At 45.2% G+C, this 18853-nt stretch overlaps 1 protein-coding gene across 1 annotated transcript in view; it reads left to right on the top strand.

The window, feature by feature from the left end:
• Positions 1-289: 289 nt before the first annotated feature.
• Positions 290-18853, top strand: part of LOC309550053 (von Willebrand factor A domain-containing protein 5A-like) — a 220099-nt gene continuing 201535 nt past the window's right edge. The window contains exons 1-2 of the mRNA XM_082250520.1: positions 290-369; positions 16565-16767. Coding sequence (XP_082106646.1) covers positions 315-369; positions 16565-16767 — 258 coding nt within the window. The 5' untranslated portion in view covers positions 290-314. The remainder of the gene's footprint in view (positions 370-16564; positions 16768-18853) is intronic.

Below are 18853 nucleotides of genomic sequence, written 5' to 3'. Positions count from 1 at the left end.
CGTTATCAGCCACAGTGAATTCATGGATTTAGATGTTAAGGATATTTTATTGTCATACCAGAACATATTGTACATGTTGACCAAGAGTTCAGCTTTAAAGAAGGCCTTATGTACCTAGTGGATAGAACACATACAAGATGGCTTTACCTGACATCATGACAACCCAGTTGAGGACATACGTAGCCGAGTGCATGCAGGTTCTTAGAGTCAGCAATAAGTGATAAAGGAGGGAAGAGGGTTCTGGGGGTAGTTTGTATTATGTCACACAGGCTGACATTTTATATATTTTATTTCCTTTCAGATAACTTGCAAAAATGCCGCCATTTCCGTCATGTTGTGGCCTCATCATTGTGGCTTCCCGCCAGCCAGGTGAGTGTACAAGCAACGACAGATTACAGTATGGACGCCTCCAGCTTGGATCAATGTAACTATGTACAGTATATACCATACCTGTGGGATCCCTATAGAAGCTGAAAATCACTGTAGTAGACACTGATACTCCTGTGATATTCTCTAGTTTCCAGGTCCTGTGCTGAGAAGCTGCCCTGCTGCTAAGTGAAAACAGAAGGTTGGTCACTGGACACAGGTGCCATTCAAAGATTTCTTTGCATTTTTTTTCAATGAATGCAAAACGTTCTCTAGTTGGGCAAGGTGGACATGTGGGCATAGTAACACTCTGTAACGCTCCTGCGTTTTACGTATGATGTGGATTTTCAGCTGCAGAAATATTCCACTTCAGTAGTCATGTAGAGAAACGCTGAGACACCAATCCCAACTCTCAATGACTCATCATGTGTGGATGATCTCAATTCAGCAAGTAAATACACACACTCAATAAGATGTTTCCTAGAGTGACTTATGTATATAGTAACACAGTGATGATAGGCTGAAGAGACAGGTTGGGTAGAGATGGTAGATGACAGACACTTGAAAGGAAATGTTCTTGAAAGTAAGATAGTAGCAGATGGGATGCAGATAGGTTTAGCAATCATGTATGGTAGTAGATGACAGAGTAGCAGGTGGACATACAAGAGAGATCAACCCAGTGCAAGAACAGGTGGTAGTAGGCTCAAGAGCTAGCAATCTTAGATAATGCAGATGTAGTAATAGTCCTTAGTATGCAGAGCTAGATAGTGTCAGCTTTAGTATAAAGGTTATAGAGGTTTCCCCTGTGGGGTACTTATCACTAATAGCAATGTAGCAGAGGAGAGGTTCGGCAAGAGCGGATGATCCGGTAGCGGGATACAGGGATCAGCGCAGCGTGGTTCCGACAGCGAGGTATGCTTGCAAGCATGAGAGCTTCAAGACAGGTTAGCATCAAGGCACAAAGCAGTTTGAACGAACACATGTGAGTGAGAGCCGGCGATCTAAATAGCCATCCAGTCCGGCGCTCAGTGATGACAGCATCAGTCTTAAAGGTGTATGCGCACCTTACCAAAAGAGAATGGTGGGGCGCATATACTTATGAAAGAGTAATTAGGGTACCCAAAGGTACCAGAACATTACACACTCTCCACTTCATCCAATCAGACAATGCTTTTCATTCATTTAATGGCACCATGTCCAGCGGCCAACCTCCTGTGTTCAAAATGCATCAGGGCAGCCATTCAGCATGGGACCCAGAAGCAAGTGGATAACACTTCAGTAGCTGTGCCTAATACATTGATTTCCAGATTCTAGAGCAGTCATTCTCAATCTTTTTACCCCGGTGGAATCCTTGAAATAATTTTTTTACTCCTGCTAAAATTATTGTTCCCAAGTGGCTAAGGAATGACAATGTTCAAAGGAGACTGGAAAAATTTAATGTGAATAAATCCCCAGGACCAGATGGTTTACACCTGAGAGCCCTCAAAGAACTTAGCCAGGTTAGCTAGACCATTATTCCTAATCTATAAGGACAGCTTGGTGACCAAAATGGAGGGACATTAACCTCCTTGGCGGTATTCCCGAGTGTGGCTCGGGGTTAATTTTCAGTACCAAAAGTGGTAACCCCGAGCCACACTCGGGATTATCCCACAATGTTACTCACCTTCCCTGCGATCCCCCCGCCGTCCTCCCCGGCGTCCTGACACTCTCTCCTCGCTCTGTGCTCGGCCGATTGCCGGTACTTGCCTTCCGGTTCCCTCCCTGCGAGCGTTGCGATGCAGGGGGGTGGAACCGGTGGCAAATTCAAAAGTGTAAATACACCAAATGACATGATACAAAGCTGTGATCCTAACAGATCACACTGTATCATGCCATTTCAGCACAGGATTGCACCGGGATACTTTTCCAGTGCCCTGCCTGTGCTTTCCCAGTGCTTTGTGTCTGGAAAATTTTGAAAGACCATGGCGTCCAAAAAGCGTTTTTCTCTTAAGTCCTCTGACAGTCGCAGCCCGTTCACTAATGGGCCATACACACTATAAGATTTTCTGAAGACTTTTTCCTTTAGACTTACCAAAACCATATAATATGAGGTCAAACCTAAACACTTTTAATTTGTATGCAATCTGGCAGGCCCTTGCACTACAAAGAAAAGGTAAATCTGAAGAAAAAAGTCTTCAGAAAATCTTATAGTGTGCATGGCCCTTTAGCCTTCACGATTTGGTAATGGCGCCCTCTGCAGGAGTAAGCTAGGCAATGAAAGGATTAGTAAAAACCTTTACACTGAGACACACCTCTAGGGGGCCATCCCTCAGACATTACCCAGACACACTTAGTACTGTTCTCCAGTTTCTTGCTGTCTAGCGTCAGGAGTAGGTCTAGGTCTTCCCAGCTGGGACCTACGTCTTAGTTTTTTTGTCTTTTTCTTTGAAAAAAGTTTTTTTCCTTTTATTTCTTTCCTCACTCACTATCACTAGTTAGTCAGGGGGATCCCTGGAGGACTACAAGCGACAGCAGAGCTGGGCCTCGCACTGGATTATATAGATCCTTACGGTGTACCAGTCTGCCAATGAGCGTTGCAGGTCATGGGTACGCCCAGGCCTCGCCACGACAGTGCCCCTGAGGACGGGGACGAGCCTGCGGAGAATCGATCTTCGCTGGGATGTCTCAACACCGGAACGCCCATGTGTTGCTAGCATCCCTTCCTGGCTGATGGCACCACCACTCAGGGTAGGAGGTGTTTTCCATATCGGAGCGGAGCCCGCGGTCCGTGGTATGGTGAGTTACACTACCCCCCCTTTGTTGTGGGCGGCCACCTAGTAAGGGCGGCAGCCATTTTGCGAGTGCTTCCTCCCATTTACTTTTAATGAGCATCCATTGCTTTGTGGCTCATGGCATAGATCGGCTTTTAGTGCGTGAGGTCACTTCTTTTTCACTTCTCCCTTCACTGCAGCAGCGTGTGTGAGGTCTGGTACAGTACACTGTGACACTGTGGGGCTGATTTTTGGCTGTTTTTCAGTTTTTTTCCTGCAAACTGTACTTTCTCTGTTACTATATCAATTTTAAAGGGGTCTCTACCAGCGGTGAAGGTTTGCCGATTTAAAGGGCCAGTGTCCTAAAAAAAATTTCTCTTACGTCCTCTGACAGTCGCCGCCCGATGGTATTAGCCTTCATTAATGGGTAATGGCGCACTCTGCAGGAGCAGGCTAGGCAGATAATTAATTATCATGTTAATACAAAAAAACTTTTGTACCTCAGCACACCACTAGGGGGCCATCCTTCAGCCATTACCAGAACCCAATCTAATATTACTTCAGTTTGAAGCTGCCTAGCGTCAAAATGAGTATTTTCTTGAGTCATCCGGTGCGGTCGGATCTCCTGTGGTGGCGCTGGCCGCTGTCCTTGACACTGGGTCAGTCCTTCCGACCTCTATTATGGACGGGTGTCACCACGGATGCCAGCCTGTCGGGCTGGGAAGGAGTTCTGGGCATGCTTTGCGCCCAGGGGACGTGGTCAGTGGGGGAGACTTCGCTACCGATCAACGTCTTGGAGCTCTGAGTGATCAAGCTTTGTCTGTTCCGGTGGTCATCTCAGCTTCAGGGGTGTCCGGTGCGGTTGCAGACGGACAATGCCACGGCTGTGGCTTACATCAATCACCAAGGGGGCACGTGGAGTGCCCGGGCGGCCAAGGAAGTGGCCGAGATTCTGTCCTGGGTCAGATCGCAGGTATCTGCGTTCTCGGACGTTCTCGTTCCGGGTGTGGAACACTGGCAGGCGAACTATCTATGTCGCCAGAATGGGGATGGTCCCTACATCTGGAGATGGTTCACCTCCTGTGCGCCCGGTAGGGGACCCCGGGCGTGGATTTGCTTGTGCCCCGTCTCCACAAAGAGGTGGTAAGGTTCGTGGCCAGGACTCGCGATCCTCTGGCAGACGCCATGGACGCGTTGGTGGTGCCTTGGCACCGCTATCGGCTACGTATGCCTTTCCTCCGATTCAACTGTTATCCAGGTTCCTCCGCAGGTTGGCGTCGGAACGGATGTCAGTCATTCTGGTGGCCCCGGACGGGCCTCGACGGTCCTGGCACGCGGACGTCGTTCAGATGGTCGTCGAACATCGCTGGCGGCTTCTGCTGCTAGACGATCTTCTGTCTCAAGGACCGATCTTCCATTCTGTTTTACAGTTTCTGGCCTTGTCGGCATGGCTGTTGAAGGCCAGATCCTGAGGAATAGAGGTCTTCCTCAGGCGGTCATCCTTACCGTGTAAAAGGTTCACAAAGCCACTTCTAGGAAGGTTTCTTACCGCACCTGGAAAGCGTATATCGCTTGGTGCGAAGTGCATGGTTTTCACCCTCGTTCCTTCTCGGTGGCGAGGGTCTTGGCCTTCCTGCAGAAGGGCATGGATCAGCATCTGGTGCTGACTACGGTCAAGGGTCAGTTGTCGGCCTTGGCCGTCCTTTTTTAAGCGACCATTGGCGTCGCATTCTTTGATCCGCACCTTTATTTGAGGGGTGCGGCATTTGGCTCCCCCGGGGAGGGCTCCTTTGCCTCCCTGGAATCTGAATCTGGTTTTGTCAGTTTTGCAAAAACCTCCTTTCGAGATCATCGGAGAGTTCTCTCTGTCTGCGTTGTCACAGAAAGTTGCCTTTTTGGTGGCCATCACGTCGGCTCGCAGGGTGTCTGAATTGGTGACCTTGTCCTGCCGTTCTCCTTATGTGGTACTTCATAGAGATAAGGTAGTGCTGCAACTGAGTCAATCTTTTATTCCAAGGTGGTTTCTTCCTTCCACCTCAATGAAGATGTCGTGTTGCTGTGTGCACGACCCAAGCATCCTTAGGAGTTTGCCTTGCATTCTCTGGATATGGTCCGGGCGGTCGAGGTCTACCTGTCCACCACGGAGTCGATTCGGCAGTCTGATTCTCTATTTGTTCTTCTTGAGGGACCTTGGAAGGGATCGGCCGCCTCCTCGGCGACCATTTCTAAATGGATCAGACAGACGATTGTTCAGGCCTATGCCATCAAGGGTCAGGTTCCTCCTTTCCTGGTTAAGGCTCATTCTACTCGAGCCGTTAGTGCCTTTTGGGCTTTTCGCCATCAGGCGTCTGTGGCTCAGGTGTGCAAGATGGCGACCTGGTCGTCCGTGCACACTTTCACAAAGATATTTTAAGACAGGATGTTCAAATATTTTCCAAATCATTTCTAAAAAAATGTATGATAGTTGGAATTGTTCTTCCCCCAGTGATCACAAAACAAGCATCACATTTAGGACTTGATGTTGGGAAGGTACTTTCAAATGTTGCAGAATATAGAACTTCTTCAGGGATTTGGTCCAGGAATGCAATTTGGGATTCTGCCAAACATATTCCTCCTGCAACATGGTGGCAAGGTCTTTGCACAACACAGCCTCTGACTCCTATTGCTTCTCCCTTTCTCCAGATACCTCCATCTTCTGCAGCATGTGAAAGAATCTGGTCTATGTTTGGAAACACTCACACTAAGTCAAGAAATAAACTGACATGTGAAAAGGTAGAGAAGCTTGTTTCGACCTGGGCAAACCTTCAGTTTTTAGAAGTTCCTAATTGTGATGACGGACAAAAAAGAGTAGCTGCAGAAGCAGAGACGGATACTGACAATTTCAGCTCAGAAAATGATTCTGATTAAATGTCCATTGAAACTTAGTCCCACTCTCTTCTTAACACTTCCCCCTTCTTCAATTCTTTTTATGAGAATGGGATTTTTATTTTTATTTAATAATGTGGAGAGGAAATATGAAAAATTGTTACTTTTGGTTTTGAAAATTGTTTTGTGGAGACTTTTTGGCTGTTCCACATAAACTAATAAGCAGTTCAGGAGATTGTGTAAGGAAAAGGAGGGGGTTTCCAACCAATGTTAATTTCGTCGACTAAAACCGACTAAAACGTTTTCGTCGACTAACATAATTCAGATGACTAAAATACGACTATAACTAAAATGGCATTTTAGTCTTAAGACTAAAATACGACTAAAACTAAAATGGCATTTTAGTCAAAAGACTATTAACTAAAACTAAATGGAAATTTGCTGCCAAAATTAACACTGTTAACATATTAGATTTTTCACTCCAGGACCAGCAGTAGTATATAATGAGTTTGGAAATTGTAGAGAAATGCTTAAATAATGCATTACAAATTACAATTGAACTACACCCATTTGATTATAGATGACTAAAATGAGTTTTAGTCGACTAAAATGAGTTTTAGTCGACTAAAATGTAGGACATTTAGTCGACTAAAATGTAGGACATTTAGTCGACTAAAATGTAGGACATTTAGTCGACTAAAATATACTGGAGTTTTAGTCGACTAAATAGGACTAAAACTAAAACACTTGCAGAAGACTAAAATGGGACTAAAACTAAAATGCCATTTTAGTCCTAAGACTAAGACTAAAACTAAATTGAAATTTGCTGCCAAAATTAACACTGTTTCCAACCCTGTCCAGAGTGGACAGAGGTGGAACCAAAGGGTATTTAAATGTGCCACTGATACAATAAATGTATATTGTATCAGTGGCAGTAATAGTTCAGGAGATTGTTGCTCCCTTTGTTACAAATAAATATTATAAAAAAGTACATTCTGTTTGTGATAATTGCTTGGCTACACTATATTTTTAATATGCTAGTTGTGATAATTTTATGCCAAGTCAAATTGTCCATAGTCATATTTTATGTTCCTAAAGTAACAGAATGACTTTCAATCTTAAAAAGACAAAAAAGTGCTAATGTAGCATTTTTTTCAATTTTTCCAAAAGTTTGTTTTTTCCCCCAAAAAACGAAAAAAAAAACGTTTTTTTTTCCTTGCTTCAAAATTTCTGGAAATTTTACATCTCTAGCGTTCCAGCAATTTTGGCTGTTCACATTCCGGGAGTGGAAAACTGGCAGGCCGACTATCTGAGTCGCCAGTCCTTGGACCAGGGGGAATGTTCCCTGCATCCGGAGGTGTTTCGCCTCCTATGTGCCAATGAGGGAGTCCGGACGTGGATCTGTTTGCATCCCGTCTCAACAAAAAGGTGGGAAGGTTCGTGGCCAGAACCCGCGATCCTCTGGCGGACAACACGAACGCATTGGTGGTGCCCTGGCACCAGTATTGGCTGATTTATGCCTTCTCTCCGATTCAACTGCTGTCCAGGTTCCTCCGCTGGTTGTCGTCGGAACAAGTGCAGGTAATTCTGGTGGCCCCAGACTGGCCCCGTTGGTCTTGGTATGCAGACCTCGTGCAGATAGTCATTGAGTCTCCCTGGCGGCTGCCTTTGAGAGACGATCTACTGTCTCAAGGGCCGGTCTTCCATCCTGCTTTACAGTCTCTGGCTTTAACGGCATGGCTGTTGAAATCCAAGTTTTGAGAGACAAGGGTCTCTCGGATGCTGTCATTCCTACCTTACTGAAGGCTCGGAAAGCTACCTCCAGGAAGATTTACCATCGTACCTGGAGTGCAAATATTGCTTGGTGTTAGTCGCAAGGGTTTCATCCACGCTCCTTTTCGGTGGCGAGGGTTTTTGCCTTCCTGCAGGAAGGTGTGGATCAGCGCTTGGCGCTGGCCACGATCAAAGGTCAGGTGTCAGCCTTAGCCATTTTCTTCCAGCGTCCCTTGGCGACTAATTCCTTGATTCGCACCTTTATTCAAGGGGTGCGTCATCTGGCTCCCCCGAGGAAGGCTCCTTTGCCTCCGTGGGACCTGAATTTGGTTTTATCCGTTTTACAACGACCTCCCTTTGAGAACATCAGAGAACTAGCTCTGCCTGTGTTATCCCAGAAAGTTGTCTTTTTGGTGGCTATCACCTCTGCTCGCAGAGTGTCGGAATTGGCGGCTCTGTCTTGCCATTCGCCTTATCTGGTTGTTCATAGGAATAACATGGTGTTGCGACCCAATCAGTCTTTTCTCCCCAAGGTGGTGTCTGCTTTCCACCTCAACGAAGATATTGTTCTACCTTCACTTTGTGCGAAGCCCAAGCATCCCAAGGATTTTGCTTTGCATTCTTTGGATGTGGTCCGGGCGGTCAGGGTTTACCTGTCTGCCACGGAGTCTTTTAGGAAGTCTGACTCCCTGTTTTTCCCTCCCGAGGGGCCTCGGAAGGGTTTGGCTGCGTCCGCTGCAGCTGTTTCTAAATGGATCAGGCAGACTATTGTTCAGGACTATTCAGTCAAGGGTCAGGTGTCTCCATTCCCTGTAAGGGCACATTCTACTAGAGCTGTCAGTGCCTCTTGGGCATTTCGCCATCAGGCTTCTGTGGCTCAGGTGTGCAAAGCGGCGAGCTGGTCGTCTGTGCACACTTTCACAAAATTCTACAAACTTGATGTGATGGCATCCTCGGATGCTTCCTTTGGCCGCAAGGTTTTGAGCGCGACGGTTGTTTGAAGAGAGGTGTTTTTATGTCTCTTTCTGGGGTGTTTTTTGTTCTGGGATAGCTCCTGTTGAGCTTCTGCTTGCCCTGTTGGCTCAGTTTTTTCTCTGGCTTGGTTGACACGTTGCCTTTTCTGTAGGTTGAGTCTTCCCACCCCTCCTGCACTGCTTTGGGATGTCCCACTCGTGAAGGCTTACTGAACGGGCTGCGACTGTCAGAGGACTCAGAGAAAAGAGTTTTACAGTAAGTTCTTACAAAAACTCTATTTTTTTGCGCAAAAGAACTGGAAAACAGTGAAAAACGAAACTGAGTTACCTGAAGAACTGATCGATAGCGATTCGTGGGAAAATTCGTCATCAGGTACGGAAAGTGACGACAGCGACGATTTTGATGACTCTTTCTGGCACATCGCTTTTGGAATTTGGGAAGTATATCAAATGATTCTTCAGAATTTCCAACAGAGCGATGTGCCAGAAAGAGACATCAGAATCGTCGCTGTCCTCACTTTCCGTACCTAATGACGAATTTTCCCATGAATCGCTATCGCTCAGTTCTTCAAGTAACTCAGTTTCGCTGTTGCTGTTTTCTAGTTCATCTAAAAGTGCTTTTGCGCAAAAAGAATGCTTTTTGGACACCATTGTCGTTCTCAATTATCCAGGCACAAAGGACTGGAAAAGCACAGGCAGGGCACTAGAAAAGTCACCAGGTGAAATCCTGTGGTAAAATGGCATGATACAGTGTAATCCGTTAGGATCACAGCTTTGTATCATCTCATTTGGTGTATTTACATTTTTGAAATTGCCGCCGGTTCCACCCCCCTGTGTCGCAACGCTCGCAGGGAAGGGAACTGGAAGACAGGTGTCGGCATCGGCCGAGCACACAGCAGGAGGACAGCGGGAGGACGGAAAAAACAGAAAAGAAAAGAAGAAAGGGTAAAAGAAATATCCCATATGTATATATATGTAAAAAGGCAGTATATAAATAATGAAAGTGTCGGGCCACTATAGGTGTAAAATATGGTTAAATGGTAATCTGCATGTGGGGGAAAAATATCATGCCACAAAAGCAAAGAAATATATGTAGATGTGGGCCATTGTGATCTCTGGACACCAAAGACCATAAAATACAAAACTATATACATGTATATATTACAATAAAGGGGCCATGAAGGTCATGTGTTCCTATAGTTGTATTTGTATATATACAGCCAGGGCTTTTTTTCAGCAGGAACGCGGGGGAACGCAGTTCCGGCACCTCTAGCACTGAATGTATGCAAGGGGTGTGGGGTGTGTTGAAGGGTCCTTTGATGCTGGCTGTTGGATGATTTATTTTCACTAGTGGGGATCTGTTTTTGTGAGGGTCTTATGTTGCTGGTGGGGGATCTATTGTTGCTAGTGGGTCTTATGTTGCTGGTAGGGATCCACTGCAGGGGATCTATTTTACTGCTTTTCTTGTTATTAACAAATTCCATACAAATTATTTAGCACCACAAAATGATACTTGGTTCTGTATTCTCTAAAAGGGGACAGTATTAGGAGGAGGGTAGGGGGTGGAACCAAGGGACAGTGCTCAGAGGTGGGTGGGGGGCAGAGACAAGGGGGGAGTTCCTTCACCTATTCTCTTAGAAAAAAAGCCCTGTATACAGCAGTATCCATTCCAATAGAAGCCCCCACCTAGTGGTCATGAATCAAACCCTCAAGATCGTACATGCACCGATGGATATCATGCACAACCGACATTGGAAGAAGTGGAGTATAATTCCAACAGGAGTACAGTGGAAAAAAACATGGTACATAGTAGAGCTGCACTATTCTGGATAAAATGGGAATTGTTTTTGCTTGGAATAAAAAATCACGATTCTCGGCGTAACCTTATCTTTTACATTATACAAAAAATCTGGGCTAACTTTACGTTTTATTTTTTAATTCGTTAAAGTGTATTTTTTCCCAAAAAATTGCGTTTGAAAGACTGCTGCGCTAATGCAGTGTGACATAAAATATTGCAATGACCGCCATTTTATTCTCTAGGGTCTCTGCTAAAAATAATATATATGCTTGGGTGTTCTAAGTAATTTTCTAGCAAAAAAATACTGATTTTAAAGTGGCTCTTCAGTCATTTTTTTCATCTTTTCATCTATTAAATCCTCTGCCCTTGTTGTTTTAATTTTGGATAGTAAAACATTTTTTTCTGCCAGTAAATACCTTATACAGCCCACTTCCTCTTTCTTGTACGGTAATTAGCCTAGGCTAATGACATCATGCACAGCTCTCTCTCGTTAACTCTAGTGAGAGTTTTCCAGCAAGGGAGGAGGGATGAGTCATAGGAAAGCCAATGATAACTGCAGAGCTGGAGGGGGTTGGATGAGAGCGGAGATAACAGGAGACTGCAGACATCTATGTGTATCCATCCAAAGAGGAGAAATGGTCTGGCAAGCAGTGGTTTGAGTGTGTCTGTGTAAATCCAGGAAGTGAACAGTCAGCAGCTTCAGCTGCCCACAGTTAAAATGGCTGCAGCCAGACTTAGTGGAGGGAGATTTCTGCAGCATATTTGGTAAGTACAAAATCACAGTATATATAAAATAATATGCAAAGTGGTTGAAGGGAAGCTTCAGAATGGCAAATATGTTTTTATTACAAATTATGTGAGCAGACTGCAGTTCCTCTTTAACCACATACTGCCCGTCCACCGTCAAATGACGGCAGAGCGGTGCAGCTATTGTTCTTGGATGCCGTCATATGGCGGCGCACCAAAACAGCCTCTCTCGCGATGTTACTAGGACACGGTGCGACCCCCGTCTCGGTAAAGAGCCAATGACATGACTCTTTACCCACGTGATCGGCTGTGTCCAATCACAGCCGGTCACATGTAAATGAGGAAGTGCCGTTTATCGGCTCTCCTCGCCTCACAGCGGAGACCAGGACAGGTAATCAGGGCACTGATGAAAAAAGTTAAAAACAGTGCCACCATCAGTGCCCATAGTGTTGCCTGTCAGTGCCCATGAGTGCCTGCTCATCTAGGCACTGGCTGGCAGCACTATGGGCACTGATTGTGGGCACTGATGATGCTGCCCATCAGTGTCCATCAGTCCCGCCCCACAGTGCCCATCAGTGCCACTTCTCAGTGCCCATCAGTACCGCCTTTCAGTGCTCATCAGTGCCACCTATTGGTGCTCATCGGTGCCGCCTATCAGTGCCACCTATCAGTGCCCATCAGTGCGGCATATTAGTACCTCCTCATCAGTGCCCATAAGTGCCACATCATCAGTGCCCATCAGTGCAGCCTATCAGTGCCCATCAGTGCCGCCTCATCAGCGCACATCAGAGAAGGAGAAAAATTACTTATTTTCAAAATTTACTCACAGAAAATAAGAAAAACTTTTTTTTTCAAAATTTTCTCTTTTTTCTTTTTTTTTTCTTTTTTTAATGTAAGATACAAAACCCTGTGTTGATTACATACCACCAAAACAAAGCTATATTTGTGTGGAAAAAAATGATAAAAATGTCATATGGGTACAGTGTAGCATGGCCGCGCAATTGTCATTCAAAGTGTGACAGCGCTGAAAGCTGAAAATTGGCCTGGGCAGGAAGGGGGTGAACGTGCCCGGTATTGAAGTAGTTAACTTATAAGCAACAAGTGTCAGAAAAAGGTTTAGTCTTTGTGTGGTTATACTGCCCTGATTTACAGACTGCAGTTCCTCTGTTTGATCTAAAAGAAGCAAATGATACAATATTTATATTTATGTCTCAGCGCAATGCTGATAAACATTTGCCGGCTGCTATTTATTTATTTTTTGACAGCTCTGAGCAGACAACGGCTCTGCACTGAATTGTAGAAATGCCAGATTAAGATCGCGAGGGAGGTTGATTTTTTAACGATTAACCGTGCAGCTCTAGTACATAGCCTAGCAAAGGAAAAACGAAACAGATCTAGAATGGAATGAATCAAATGAGGCATATCTCACTCACATGTCACATGTCTGTGTTATTGTATTCATACATATATATGCACGAGCAACCCACGTACCAGTAGAGACCGCCATCTGGTGGTCATTAACGTGTCCTCCGGGATCATCCGGATAATACATGTGTCAATAAATGTCGTGCACGGTCGACATGAAATAAGGGTGAAGAGTAGCAGAGAGTGAAAGGGAGAGGAGGGTAAAAAAAAGGGGGAGAAGGAGTGGGGGGAAAAAGAGGGAAAAGACGAAGGAGGAAAAAGAATGAGGAGTTTTTTCATATACTGATTCTATATTTTGTTTTTTTTTTATGTTGATTATGTCATAATAATTGGCCATTATATTTTGTTATGGTTTGCTCAGTTATCAGTTTGGTCTTTTATTGTTCTGGTTTTTTTTTTTTCTGCTTGTTATTTATTTTGACATTTATTGTTACAATTTCTTTTAACAGTGGTATGTATATAGTTATTATGTTTTCTTTCCACACCTACAGGGTATTTGTTCATTTTTATGTCAATGTTTTTATAGCAGTTCAGACAAAGGAATCCATGCTGGCACCACCCCAATCATCTGACAAAGCTAATAAAGGGACAGGAGGACCTCATGAATGTATACAAACATTAAACCTATTCCTCCTGGAGGAGACATTTAAAGCAGTGTTCCAGCTGTAGAAAATAAGACCGCATTCACACCGAAGCGGCACGACTTCGGGGGCGACCTGTGAAGTCGCGTGCACCGCGACTTCGGCGCGACTTGCACGGACTTCATATAATGAATGTCTATGCAAGTCGCTCCGAGGTCGCCCCGAAGTAGTACAGGACTCTTTCTCTAAGTCGGAGCGACTTGTGTCGCTCCTCTCAGAAAGAGTCCTGTAGCACTGCATGGACCGCGAGGGACCGCGACTTTTCAGGCTGACAAGTCGCCTGACAAGTCGCGGTAGTGTGAATGGAGACTAAAAATTAAAAGTCAGCAGCTACAAATACTGTAGCTGCTGACTTTTAATATAAGGACACTTACCTGTCCAGAGAGCCCGCGATGTCAGCACCCCAGCCGATTTTCGGATCGGCTGCCGGGTGCTGCCACCACCATTCATTTTAAGGGAAACCGGCAATGAAGCCTTTCCGACTTCACAGCCACTTCCCTACTGCGCATGCATGAATCGCACTGCAAATTCTCATTGGCTCGGCGGCGGGGGAAGGAGAAAGGGGAAGGAACTTTTAAGGGATGGAAGTGGGGAAGGGTACCTGTCGAAAAAAAAAGGTACTTGTTCCCCTCTCCCCCCTGAAAGGTGCCAAATGTGGCACCGGAGGAGGATAGGAAGCAGATGAGCGGAAGTTACACTTTTGGGTGGAACTCCGCTTTAAAAGGACATATGATCTAAATGGTAATTCTAGTATTGGGAGAAAACGATTCAGTCTCAGGTCACTTAAGGAAGCATGCAGCCATTCAATGAAGTTGGACAAGAAGCGGTTTAACCTTGAACTGCAAGGGGGGGTTCTTTACTGTTAGAGCGGTAAGGATGTGGAACTCCCTTCCACAATTGGTTGTGTCAGCGGAGTGTGTTGACAATTTAAAAAAAACTTAGATGGGCTTCTTAGCGAGCGCAATATACAGGGATATGAGAAAAGGAACAGACATAAACACACACACACATACACAGGTTGACCTGGATAGACAGGTGGCCAGTGAGAAGGATGTCCTGCTTACAGTGAAGGTCAGAATGCCACCCTTACAGACACCTAAAAAGATTGTTGGTGTAATGTTGCTTGCTTTGCTAGATGGTAATGGCTTGTAAGTGTTCAAGCACAATCAGATGATATGTTGATCAGCCATAGTTCAATGAACCCTTAGCAAGCTCTGGAGGAATCCTAGGGTTCTGAACACTGGTTGAGAACGGCTGTTCAAGAGAGGTACCACCATCATATTCTATATGCAAAGTTACATTGGGTCAAGCTGGACCAATCTAAACATTAATAAATTGCCAGACTTAGAATTCACCTTTTAAACTGTTACTATGTTGCAGATTTATCAGTACAGTATATTTACATTCTTACACTTCCTGGTACTTGGTATGCCGGTGTTTGCCGTCTGTTGTTGCCCTCTTTGGCGGTCTCTAGCATGTACATGTAATTCTTGCTCTAGCCAGTGCTGTGCGCTTAAGTATATTTTAGAAGTGTGGAAAATATATTAATTCTTTAAAATCGTTTGGATATAATATATTCCACTTGTCATGGTAGTGACTGCAAATGCATCCTAGTGTAGAAGTTAACTGTACAGATATCAGTGTGTCTCACAATACTCAAGTCTCGGTGGTAAGTTTAAGTTCCACTGATGTGATCTCACACCCAGAGTCTACCATCATGGTGGTGCTGTAGCTAGCAGGGGGTGTGGCAGCAGTCAGCTGATCTGTGTCTCCAGTCATCGCTCTAAGTCCATGTGGCTCTGCTGCAGTGCACATGTGCTGGCAGGGGGGCGTCTAACAGAAGGAAAGAGCCGGGTCTAAGGCCCGCAGGTCACATCTGGTCCTCCCAAAATGTTATCCGCCCTGCAGCAAGTGTCTGTAAAAATACCCCAGCTGGTTGGCAGTAAATACACTGGTATGTTTATCGTAATACAGAAACTGGCACATCCATTGCCAGCCATCAAACCATGACCCTTCCCCAGTCCTCCGCCTGGTCTTTCATTCATGATGTAAGGGGGGACTCTGAAGGGCTCTTCATGATGTAGGGGGGACATTGAAAGGCACTTCATGATGTAAGGGGGGACTCTGATGGACACTCCTATATGTAAAGGGGAGTCTGATGGGCACCTTATGATGTAAGGGGGGAGATTCTGATGGGCACCTTATGATGTAAGGGGGGACTCTGATGGGCACTTCATGATGTAAGGGGAGAATCTGATGGGCACTTATGATGTAAGGGGGAACTCTGAAGGGCACTTTGTGATGTTGATGGGACATTGAAAGGCACTTCATGATGTAAAGGGAGACTCTGATGGGCACTTCATGATGTAAGGGAGGACTCTGATGGGCACTTCAGGATGTAAGGGGGGACTCTGATGGACACCACTTCATGAGGTAAGGGGGGACTCTGATAGGCAATCCTGGATGTAAGGGGGGAATCTGATGGGCACTTCATGATCTAAGGGAGGACTCTGAGGGGCACTTCAGGATATAAGGGGGACTCTGAGGGGCACTTCAGGATATAAGGGGGGACTCTGATGGACACCACTTCATGATGTAAGGGGGAATCTGATGGGCACTTCATGATGTAAGGGGGGAGTCTGATGGGCAATCCTGGATGTAAGGGGGGACTGTGATGGGCACTTCAAGATGTAAGGGGGAACTCTGATTTGCAATCCTGGATATAAGGGGGACTCTGATGGGCACTTCATGATGTAAGGGGGGTCCCTGAAGGGCACTTAATTATGTAAGGGGGGTCTCTAGTGGGCATGACCTGATGTAAGGGGGGACTCTAGTGGGCACTTCATGATATAAGGGGGAATCTGATCAGCAATCCTGGATGTTAGGGGGCACTCTGATGGGCACTTCATGATGTAAGGGGGGGAATCTGATGGGCAATCCTGAATGTAAGGGGGGGACTATATAAGTCCGCAAATATTTCCAAAATCCATAATATGGCCCTCATACTTGAAACTTTTGAAGACCCCTGAGCTTACTTTAACTAATCTAAGCTAAGCTAAGAGTTGTAAACTACTAACCTCTTTATGGGCAGTAATTGTGTTTCTGGTCCTCAGCTTGATTGTAGAGTACTTTTAAAGAACACCCATCTTCTAAGTGTTCACCAAATGTATACCTCAAGTTACTTAACAGCAGGTATCATTTTCTGATTCTCCTGTGTGTGTTCAGTCCCTCTACAGGGGATCTGGGTTGATGTCCAGGTGAAAGGCTTTGTGGCGGATGTATCAGCGACTCTCAAGTATAAGAACAAGGAGGAGAAGGCGATAGAAGCGGTCTTTGTCTTCCCAATGGATGAAGACTCTGCCGTCTACAGCTTTGAGGCCACAATAGAGGGAAAGAAGATTGTAGCCGACCTCCAGGAAAAGAAGCAGGTAATGAGGATTACAAGACAAACACATCAGACAACAATAAAATTTCACTAGAGACATGACTATACACTCTTTGGCTTGGTATATGATTATACATTATTGGCCCTGTAGCACAATCACTGGGCCCCCCTTTGCTTTTCTTGTTGATGACTGAGACCTTGTAGATCACCGTTGATCTCTGGCCAAGGCTGTAAACTAGTGATCGACCAATATCGTTTTTTCTTCGTATTTAATTGTAATATTTTTTATCATTTTATTTTAGTTTTTTACAATGTCACTGACTATGACTCTGTCCATTCAGAAAAGGAAGGAGCTGGTAAATTACATATTTAACGACCCCTTCCTGGTTCTCTATTGTGACACATCCCCTGCAGCAGCTGGCAGGAGAGGAAAGGGAGCCCAGTAGGGGGGGGGGGGGGCGGGGGAGCACACAGGGTCCTGGAGACAGCTGAACACAAGGGAACTGGATAGGAGGAGTGGCGGGGGCAGCATACAGAGGAACCAATCTCCTCCATTTTCCTCCTGCAGCTACAGGATGAAAAAGGACAGTGATTTCTCTACATGCTACCCCCGCCGCCCCTCCTATCCAGGTGTACAGGGGAGCCGCACAGGCCCTCTGGAGCATGGGGCCCGGTTGCAATTGCAACCCCTGTGGGTTACTCCCCTGCTTAACAGTAAGAATGGGAATAAAAAATATATAAATATATCATGCAGTTGGGATTGCATATAGATGTATAGATCAAGGTTTGTTAATAAATGCATTAATATCCCATTCAATATTCATACCAAATAGATAGTAAGAATGTAATTCATAGATCCAAGATGCCCCTAGTGCATGCATATATTGGTCAATAATGATAAATTGCATACCTTTCGGATCACAGTTATGATGTTTTCGATAATGTTTAGGGATGCTGTGATTAGTCATCCCTTTCTTAACATTAGCTATGTGTTCATTGATCCTCACTGTAAATGAACGTATAGTTCTGCCTACATGCTGTTTATCACAAGGGCAGGTCAACAAATACACAATATTCTTAGTAGAGCAAGTGTAGAAGTGTTTCATACAATAAGTACTGTGAGTAACGGAAGCTATAAATTCCTGTGTCTTTCTTTTGCCCCGAACATTGTGTTGACATACATTACACCTTTTGCAAGGGTAATAACCTATAAGGTTATGAAAGAAGGAGGGTATGACTGGGGGATTGATAATATTGGGGGCAATTTTTCTTTATAAAGACAATTGTCACGAACCTGGTTGGAGGCTGAAGTAACGAGAGGGCTCCCCTTGCGGCTGAGTGCACGGGTGGCCTGCAGGTGTGGCTGTGTCAGGAATCGGATCCGCAGTAGGAAAGACAGTCACTTGGATCACTGGAAGTGCAGGCAGGTTAGTGCAAATCAAGGTCAGAAGCCAGGCCGAGGGTCAAACACAGGTAGTCAATCAGGAGCAGGCAGGGAGAAGTCCGTAAGGCAAGCCGGGTTCAGAGCAGGAGAAAGCCAGAGCAGGTCAAGGACAGCCGGGTCGGTAACGGGTAATCACTCAAGCAGGAGTTTCAAGGCACAAGGAAATCAGGTACTAGCTGAAGATAATCCAGCAATGAATGGCAGCCAGTGCTGAGTTTATATAGAAAGTGGGTGTTGATAATTGGCACTAATTAGGACGTCCCACATGGCCATTTTGGAAATTAGCATATATGTCATTTCCTGACAGTCCTGCGCGGCCATTTTGGAAATTAGCATATCTGCCATTCCCTGACAGTCCCGCGCGGCCATTTTGGAAATTGGCATCTTTGCCATTCTTTATCAACTTCCCTGACAACAATATAGATATTGCCCCTATAGATAATTTTGGCCTTGTCTGGTAACCTGGACCCCAAGATGCGATCACTTTTTAGAACATCCCAGTGTTTTTTGAAGATTTGTGGGATCCCTTTGTGCTGAATGGAGAACGAAGTAAACATAGACATTTGAACACTTTGTCATTAGTTCGACATGGTTTGTCTATCAGAAGTGACTCTCTGTCCACTGCTAGGGTTCTCTGGATTTCAGAGTCTAACTCCCTATGATTATATTCCTTATCTAAAAATCT

This window comes from Pelophylax lessonae, assembly GCF_965119305.1.
Source record: "Pelophylax lessonae genome assembly, chromosome: 1".
NCBI lineage: Eukaryota > Metazoa > Chordata > Amphibia > Anura > Ranidae > Pelophylax > Pelophylax lessonae.
Note: the sequence above shows the minus strand (reverse complement) of the source record. Positions and strands in the feature narration are given on the sequence as shown.